The following is a 10,176-nucleotide window of genomic DNA, read 5'->3' as shown; positions in this document are numbered from 1 at the left end:
TTAAAAATCCTTCTCTAACCTGTCTCCACCGCTTCATCTACAATGATTTAAGTGGATTTAACAAATGACATCAATAAGGGATCATAGCCTTGGATTTATCTGGTCAGTCTATGTGATGGAAAGAGCACATGTTCCGAAGTGTATCACTTCCCTGTACAGTAACAATAAATCACGAATGTGACTGACTTATTAGACCAAATTAAGGAACAATCCAGTTGATTGCATTGATGACAGCATTTTATCAATGGTAAGCCTTAACCTAATGTTGATCACTTGCATGCTATGCTGATAGAGCCAGACTACTATGTACGCTTGTTGTCCCACATCCAATACTGCAGTGAATTTCTACAGTAATTTCAAAGGATAAAGGAACTTAAGCAAAATTGTGACATTTTGAATGCTTACAACTTCAGCAGTACTGAGGCATATCTCCTCTTTAAGACAATTCAATCTCACATTTTAATTTCCATGAATAAACACAAATGATCTGAATATTGCAATCAGTTTTCCCACTATAATCTTCCCATATCTTAGATCATTTGTGCTGGTCTCAATTTAAAATAAGTTGCTGCTCTACAACATAATGGCTCTACAGACGAATTAGGGGAACCATTGGTGAGGCGAGGCATTACATAATTTATAGCTTTAATCTGCTCACTGAGGTGTGTGGTATATGACAGTAATTATAAATGCAAGAAGAAATTATAGCTGAATACTTTAACTGCATTAGGAGTCATCTGATGAACAATTGTGATTGCCTGCTCATTTCCAGCAGAGGGCAAGTTGGTGTCACAGTATTCAAATCACCATAGAGCCCATGTGCTTTTCTCCATTTGCCATCAAATGTCAGCCGCCTGGTATTAAACAGAGATTTGATGGTGGTGGTAATTGAGGGACTTGATTGCTGGAAAGAAGAGAGATTCATTGTGTAAAATGTATATGAATTTAGCAGGCAATTATATTTTATAGCTGTGAAATAAAAGAGCTGAAGAAAATGTCTATTTGTTATGAAGAACACAGTCATTCCCAACCACACATTGATCTACGCATATATTGTTAAGTTACAATATTTCAGAAGACGTACAGGAGACTCATGAAAACTTAAAATGAACACAGTCTGGTATCAAATGTTAATTCTTTATTTAAATTGGTAAAAAAAAGAAGGTGCAGGTATCATTTGTCTCACTGTCATCCTTTTAAAATGAAACACATTTATATTTGATTTTTCCTCGTTTCCAACCTGTCTATATTTGTTGGGTTCATGTACATAATCTGACTCTAAACTGGTGATTTAACATTTATTAAAGTGCTTTTCTGTTCTATCAATGAAACAAAACATTTTTACATAGCAATTCACTGTACAGTTCAATGTACAGTGCAATAGATGTGTTAACGTGTCTGGCTACCTGTTTAAAACAGCTGCATATTTTACAAAGGTGTAGCATTGGAGATGAACATTACAATTGATCCATTACATTGTCTTTGAAATAATACAATTGAAACTTGACATATTATTACAAATAAATAGTAGTCATAGCCAGAGCTATTGCATGCAAACGTTAGCAGTTATATTTCAAGCAGTAATACATTTCATTACTGGTGATGCATTTGAGAAGGGTGCAAAGGTATAAGTTGGTGTATTCTTTAACATTTTAGGGTTTAGTCTAGCCAGTGTGTCCATGTCATATTCAATTAAATGTTTTCAATGTCTTTATTCATACTACACAATGCTACTGGAAACATGGCTGAAATATCTAACCAGTGTTTCAAAAATGAACAACAACAAAAAAGGTAGCAAAAATGAGCAACTCCTACTCTTTATCCATTTCCACATATTGTGAATGGTTATCAGGTGATTTGCTGTGAGTTTTACTCAAGTGGAGTTTAACTGCATGGTTACTAGCAAATGTCCTACAACACAGCTTACATTTGAACTTAGTGTCAACATCCTCCTCTGTGACTAGCGTCTCTGTCGCACGGACACTGAGAGCCTTTAACAGTTCTGGCTCCTCTACCTTCGTCTGATGCTCAATAGGCAATTTGCGCATATCTTTGATTTGGAACCCTAGGTGTGATTCCAGGTGAGAGATGAATGCTGGTGGTGTCCTGAACTGGGAAGCACAGTCATTGCAGTAGAAGATCGGATGGCCAGTGTCCATGCTCTTCAGAAACTTGGTCCCCCCTGTTTTCCTAAGTTGGTATTTCACATTGGCCAACCAGTGGCTGATGGTTGTCATGGACAGTCCAGTAAACTTAGAGATGTGCATTCGTTCCTGAGGACCAAGATCTGAGAGTAAGTACTTGCCCTCAGAAGTCAGAAAGAGGCTGGAGACGAACTGGGCTTGGAGGATGATAAGATGTCGGGGGTTCCAGTTCGAATGCCTTCCCTTGCGCTTGTGAACCGAGTATACCTCAGCCGACACGTCCTCAGAGCGTCTCACGTCTGATTCCAGTTTCATGGTGGGTATCCTTGATGACATAGAGGCTTTTGGTGTGGTGGCTTTAGGAAGAACCTTGACCATGTCAGCAATGTCAGACAGAGCGTGTTTCTGTGGCATTGGGGCAAAGGTTTGTAGATGGGAGGAACTTTGCTTGTTAGGTTTATATTTTGTCAGGTCTATTGGCTGATCATTGCTAGAAAACAGGAAGGCAATGTTAGCGCTGTTCCTAGCAGGGGTAGCATGCACCACTGCTGGTTTATCCATACTCTGGTTGAGTTCAGCTAATATAGATTGAGAGCGAGCAGATGGTTTACTATTTTCAGATCTTGAATTGGTGGGCTTATTTGCTTTACCCAAATGGCTGTTCAGAACTGACTGCAGTGCACTTAGAGGGTTTATGCCAAGTATTTCCGGGGTGTCATTGACAAGCTCTGAAGTAGTGCTTCGTCCACTGGTGGCAGGAGGGCTTGGTGTCTTGCCTCTGTCTGAGAAATCTGGGCTCAACTTCCCTCTGATCACATCACTCCCTTCATTCAGACAGTCTGCATTGAGCTTTGAAGAGGTAGAGGAATCGTCCTGACAATCGCTGTCATTATTCTCCACCAGATCAAACTTAATATTCAGACGTTCTTTACCATCGCTAATGCCAATCTTTTCTTTCTTGGTGTCCGCTTTTCGATACGGTTGCTGTGGAGTGTCAACTCCCCCAGCACCCTGAAGAAACTTCCCCTTTGGGGCGATCGGTCTCAGCTTGTGGTTGAATGTGTGCTTTATCTGAATGGGGGGAGACGCTGAGAGATGAGTGCTGCTCTTGATGATCCCAGAGAGTTGATAGGAAGCATGGATACTGGGGTAGGCACTCCAGCTGGGGGTCCCAGTCTGAGCCTTGTTGATTGCAGAGGCGACCGTGTTGGCTAAAGACTTGAGGATATCCCCCCCACCACCTGACAATCCCTGTTGCTCCAGATCCTCCTCACGAAGATAGCGATATTTAATCACCCTGTTCCCTGCCTTTTGATCCTCACTGTCTGCCTTGTCATCTTTCACTTCACTTTCTTCCATTTTGTCCAATGTGTCATCCCTCTGGCTATCTTTCTCACTGACCCTTGGGGAATATGTTTTTGGAGACACTTTATCGCCATCAGTTTCGTTAGCAAGCGGCTCAGCTAATACCTGCATCTTCTCTATAACCAAGGGATCCAGAGCTAACTGTTTCCCTTTCTTAGAGGCTGAGTTTGTAACTTTCATGAAATGTCCAGTGACCATCATATGAGTGGTGAGTTGTTGCAGGGTATCGTGTGAGCTTCCACACTCCATGCATTTTAGAATCTGAGATTTGCATGTCTCAAACTGCCAAGTGTAGCTAGCCCCATTCTGATAACCATAGCGATTACTGTTAGCATTTGAAATAGCAGCGGACCGTTGGGCCTCGCTGTAGCCAGCTAACCCTGTGGTAGAATCAGGAGAACAAGGTCTGTTGGCCTCATAGGTCCGTTTCTTTCCTGGTGGCAGTAATTTCGGTGAGAGTACTGGAATAGGTTCTTTCAAAGGTACTTTTTGGTAATGCTTAGTTTTTATCATATGGACACTCAAGTCCTGGAGGGACTCAAAAGAATGGCCACAGAACATACACTTCAAAACTTTCTGTGCATCCTCTTTCCCTTCCATGTCTTGCAAATTTCGTTTCCTTGATTTGGAAGAGGATGTGGAGGCATTGCTTGGTTTGCCATGATTGTTGTCCTGGTAATGTCCACTCTTGTTCATGTGCACTGTCAAATCCACAATACTGTCATAGGATGCAATGCAGTCCTTACACTTGAAACGGCTGGCCCCTGTAAACACCGTCCCACCTGCTTTGCTGCTTTGTCTGTAGAGGTGGACCGAGCTGAAGAGGTTGGGTTTGGACACAGGCTTTGGGGAGTGTGTTTGCTGGAAGGTTTTGGATAGTGCATCCTGATGCCAGTCAAATTCACTCTTGGTGCTAACATTGGTGCTGTCACAGTTAGCCTCGCTGGGAGTTTTGCTAATTTTCAAGTCCATTCCGATCCCTGTGCAGTAGGAATCTGAGAGGAAGTTAGCATAGGCGGCCCTCATTTTTTCCAGGCTGCTGTGCATGTCATCCTTGTATTTCAAACCGCTGCTCCCCTCGTCCTTCTGGCTTTCAGGTGGTGAGGAACTTTTGAAGTCTGAGAGTGATAGTCTATCGCTGGCGTCGCTAAGGCGCGACTCCAACTCGGCTTCTTGATGGGAAAGGACACTGACGGGGGAGTCCTGGTAGCTGTAGCTGCTTTTGTTGTCCATCTCTTTGTCCTCTGAGGCCTTGGGACTCGTCTTTTCTTCAGATGGAGTGTCATTCTCTCCGTCATCCTCAGGGATGGTCTCTCGCATGACGCCATGTTCATCAGGCTCGTATACTGAAAAAGAAGGAGAGATACAATTTAGAGGCCTTTGTTATTACGCTTCACATAATCTCGTTCCCAGACACTTCCGTCCAATGAAAATCTGGTGGACCAACGCTTCAAACTGTGTCTTCGTTAGACAATAAAGAAAGACCGGGAGAAACTCCCGGTGCATAGGCATTGGCTTAATCTACAACATCTTCCTTGTAACCCTCCCCACGCCTCACAGTCATGATGACAAATACTTGACTCAGTAGGCAACTCCCATAGTGGGAGTGACCATAGAATTCTAAGGCCAAGTTTGAATCGTTGATATCCCAGGCTTATATGCCCAATAGCCTGGGGACGAGGTTATTCATTACAAGACCCCTATCTCTGTTTAGACTACATAATAGTAAGAAATCACCATAGGAGAGGGAAATTAGTTGAGTTGCAATCACTTCTGAGCATTTGAAATATTTCCAAGAGTGGAAAAATATGCAAAGTATGTCAAAACAAGAGGTTTTGTTTGTTCTGTTTTCAGAGAAACTGTGAAATCCACACAAGGCTACATGCACAATGCAGGCCTGAGCTACATGAGAGGATCAACAGTGTGGATGTCACATGCCTTTTTTAACAAACTACTAGAGGTCAAGCAGCTCCTTGTGATTCACGGCGGGCCATTGACTTCTTCCTCTGTGTCAAAGGTTTCCCTGCCTCATGTTGAAATGTTTACAACAATCGTTGGCCAATGACAGGCAAAATGCAATTGATTTCTTTGTAGGGTTTTACTAAGTGTTATTGCAAGTGGCCTATTCCAAAGTGATTATGATTATCTCCAAACTGCAATGAACTTGCAATGAAAAAACTGAAGCTTTCTCAGTTGGATAATATCTTCCCATGCTTGGATCCACCAGATTGTGTTGCACCAAATTACAAAGACTGAGCGATATTCTAATATTCCACAAGTGTTCTATGAATAAATGAAAAAGCCTGAGCCTTGCAAGATGAGAGGGGTTTACTTACATTTCAGATTTCAAAATGAGATTAAATGTATCCTGTCTCCATTAAGTGGTTACAGAGTGAGACAGTCTTTCTTGACAGTGAAATTTTAATTCTTTATGAAAATGTAAACCTAAATCTGGATAATTATTAACACATGAATCACAGCACAACCAAGAACCAGTAAATTGTTGAAAATATATGTATTTATCATAAGATCATTAACTAACATTTCTAGAAGTTGTTGGCAATCTGTCACATTGTTATATTGTCCTTGACAGTCTCATAAACAGCAATTATCCATTTCATTATTCACTTGTTTGTTCACACTCATAGGGCTCAATGTTATTGCATCAATTAACTGATAATGAAACAACCATTTTTCTAATTGACATATTTAACATAATCTAATTTGCATTACTTGTGATACAGCATATTAAGCCATTTTGAACAGGGCTGGAGGATCAGATATTCATACAGTAAATGAATCAGGAAAACTATTATCAATACAAAACAATAAAACTCTTCTCTGTTGAATTAAGGTCCCTCTCAAATTTAGCCAGTCTACAATATGAAAACAAACTACTTAAAAAAATACTTTTGAAGAGACATCTTGCAGTATGTTCTCTTATTCATGTTGGAAAATTTGCATTTTGGGAGAAGTTATGGCAGATGTGCTTTTAGATAAACATGAGAAGGACACAATGGCCTTGTTTAGGAACCTATGGATCTAATGTGGGTAATATTTCACCTTTGATTTAGGGGCAATCTATGGAATGAGGAATGTAAGGAGCACTCCAAGTACTACAGAACACTGGGTCAGCCCATAGAATGAAGAATGTCATCCTCCTTCGCATTTGGAAAAAAAGTGTTTTTTTAAATCAGTATTTCACAAGTGCCCCAGGACACGCTCTAGAGGTTGCCAGCTAATGGATGAAGATGGTCATGGGACACAAAACTTCAAAAAAAACATGGAGAACAAGGAGCCACACAGCACACCAGAGATTCCCGAATGTGCTATGACCCTCAACCACAAGAGAAACTTCTGGATTGGGCAACTGAGATCATTGATGGCCTTCAAAACACCCTCTTTCCCCCCATGCAAGAGAGGGAGTGTTGTCAGAGTACAGAGACATGTTTTATTGATTGTTTTATACATACAGTTGGAGTCAGAAGTTTACATACACTTAGGTTGGAACCATTAAAACCATTTTTTCAACAACTCCACAAATTTCTTGTTTAAGTTGGTTAGGACATCTACTTTGTGCATGACAAGTAATTTTTCCAACAATTGTTTACAGACAGATTATTTCACTTATAATTCACTGTATCACAATTCCAGTGGGTCAGACGTTTACGTACACTAAGTTGACTGTGCCTTTAAACAGCTTGGAAAATACCAGAAAATGATGTCATGGCTTCAGAAGCTTCTAATAGGCTAATTGACATCCTTTGAGTCAATTGGAGGTGTACCCGTGGATGTATTTCAAAGCCTACCTTCAAATCAGTGCATCTTTGCTTGACATCATGGGAAAATCAAAAGAAATCAGCCAAGACCTCAGAATTTTTGTAGACCTCCACAAGTCTGGTTCATCCTTGGGAGCAATTTCCAAATGCCTGAAAGTACCACATTCCTCTGTACGAACAATAGTATGCAAGTATAAACACCATGGGACCACGCAGCCGTCATACTGCTCAGGAATGAGACGCGTTGTCTCCTAGAGATGAACGTACTTTGGTGCAAAAAGTGCAAATCAATCCCAGAGCAATAGCAAAGGACCTTGTGAAGATGCTGGAGGAAACAGGTGCAAAAGTATCTATATCCACAGTAAAACTAGTCCTTTATCGACAACCTGGAAGGCTGCTCAACAAGGAAGAAGCCACTGCTCCAATACCGCCATAAAAAAGCCAGACTATGGTTTGCAACTGCACATGGGGACAAATATCGTACTTTTTGGAGAAATGTCCTCTGGTCTGATGAAACAAAAATATAACTGTTTGGCCATAATGACCATCATTATGTTTGGAGGAAAAAGGGGGAGGCTTGCAAGCCTAAAAGCACCATCCCAACCATGAAGCACGAGGGTGGCAGCATTATGATGTGGGGGTGCTTTGCTGCAGGAGGGGCTGGTGCACTTCACAAAATAGATTGCCTCACGGGGAAAGAACATTATGTGGATATATTGAAGCAACATCTCAAGACATCAGTCAGGAAGTTAAAGCTTGGTCGCAAATGGGTCTTCCAAATGGACAATGACCCCAAGCATACTTCCAAAGTTGTGGCAAAATGGCTTAAGGACAACAAAGTCAAGGTATTGGAGTGGCCATCACAAAGCCCTGACCTCAATCCTATAGAAAATATGTGGGCAGAACTGAAAAAGTGTGTGCGAGCAAGGAGGCCTACAAACCTGACTCAGGTACACCAGCTCTGTCAGGAGGAATGGGCCAAAATTCACCCAACTTACTGTGGGATGCTTATGGAAAGCTACCCAAAACATTTGACCCAAGTCAAGCAATTTAAATGCAATGCTACCAAATACTCATTGAGTGTATGTAAACTTCTGACCCACTGGGAATGTGATGAAAGTAATAAACGCTGAAATTAAATCATTCTCTCTACTATTATTCTGACATTTCACATTCTTAAAATAAAGTGGTGATCCTAACTGACCTAAAACAGGGAATTTTTACTAGGATTAAATGTCAGGAATTGTGAAAAACTGAGTTTAAATGTATTTGGCTAAGGTGTATGTAAACTTCCAACTTCAACTGTAGTTATCACAGATAAACAAGAACACTATCACCTATGACAAGCTTCTAGTTAATGTCTTCTAGTTTGAAAGTCTTGATAGAGACTATGGACAGAATTATAGCACATTGCTTTTTTGGCAAATTCAAATTACCGTAGAACCTTTCACTTATATCGACCATCACCAAATATTGATTGATAAAAGAGCCTTTTCAAGTAGAAGTTTCAAGGATTGTCTGGTGACATATTGCAGATATAGCAAAACAGCTTTACTTAGCCTACTTCATGCAGATAGTGAACCTTCTAACTAATTCATGGATTAGGAATTAGCATTAATAAATATTTCACTAAGACATTTAGCAATCATACCGCAATGGAGCTGACATGCATCCAATAAATTGTTATTTCATGGCAATTAGATGATACAATTTACTATGTTCAAGTAGCTTTATCTACACTGCCATAGAGCACTATCACACTCAGCATGGCTATTTAATGAAACAAAAACGTATTAAGATAACTTAATTATAAGGAATTAAAATCCTAAAGTAAGAGAATGTGAGAACAGTCTACATTCAGTATATTTTGTATTTCCAGACGAAATTGAGAGAAATTATCAGCAGCATTTCCTGCCCATTTGGTCAGAAGTAATATCAGTCAAAAAGATGTGACGCGAGAAGTTCCACTCCCGTCCATGCGGGAATACAGACCGCCTGCCTTCCCACATTTGCGACAACCACTCCCATAGTTAGGGCGGAGACAAGACCATCTCGTCATTATATACAGTATCTTTGGTTATCAACATCCAAAGGCACCAGGCAGGGGTGACGCCAAGATGACCAGGGGTGACCCACATGTCTACTTCCACTTCTCACACTCTTTGTAACTCCATTTTTCCAACCCTTGGTTGATGCCAATTAGCAATATCAAATGCAAGGGCAGAGCCTTCTCTGATGCTACTTAGGGACATTGTAGTCTACATCTCCGATACAAATGTATGATCATAATTTGATCACCTGTTGCAGAATAACTTTCCAGGGAGGCAGGAAATGTAACACTTGTAGTCTATTTGAGGCTTGAAAAGGCTTCTGAAGATTGTAATTTCCACTCATTTTCAAATTTCAGACTTGAATTTCTCTTACAAAAAATGTAGAAACTCCTACATCGATGTCCATTAAGCATAATCCACATAATAATTCACATTTCCTGGATTATTTTCCTGCTGTAGCAAACAGTCTCAAATTAAGATCCTAAAACTTTAAGATGACAAAATGTGTCAATGCGATACTGGAACACTCCACCCTAGTAGTAAATTGTCAACTGAATACCTGTAGTTTACAATTGCTACAACTGTCAAAATACAGTACAAGATTAAACAAGATGCAATAATACTGAGGATGTAATCATTTCAGTGATCATCAACTTTTATGAATGTTTCCTAAATTACAAAGTAGACCTTCTGAGGAAATGTTGTGCCTTTTAGTCTGGTATAGGCAGCATTCAGTCTAACTAGGCTTGTAAAATGAGAGGGTTGGCATGCCAGGGCTGAGATTTATCATGTCATAAACCCCTGCAAAGCCTCAAATCTGTGTCACTACAAATGTCT

General features: G+C 40.5%; 1 protein-coding gene across 1 annotated transcript in view; it reads right to left on the bottom strand.

Moving 5' to 3' along the window:
* Positions 1-1,123: 1,123 nt before the first annotated feature.
* LOC118360738 (teashirt homolog 2-like) overlaps positions 1,124-10,176 on the bottom strand; it is a 75,545-nt gene continuing 66,492 nt past the window's right edge. Inside the window, exon 2 of the mRNA XM_035740090.2 lies at positions 1,124-4,855. Within this exon, the coding sequence (XP_035595983.1) occupies positions 1,812-4,855 (3,044 nt within the window). The 3' untranslated portion in view covers positions 1,124-1,811. The remainder of the gene's footprint in view (positions 4,856-10,176) is intronic.

The sequence above is a fragment of the Oncorhynchus keta genome, chromosome 28 (genome assembly GCF_023373465.1).
Source record: "Oncorhynchus keta strain PuntledgeMale-10-30-2019 chromosome 28, Oket_V2, whole genome shotgun sequence".
NCBI lineage: Eukaryota > Metazoa > Chordata > Actinopteri > Salmoniformes > Salmonidae > Oncorhynchus > Oncorhynchus keta.
Note: the sequence above shows the minus strand (reverse complement) of the source record. Positions and strands in the feature narration are given on the sequence as shown.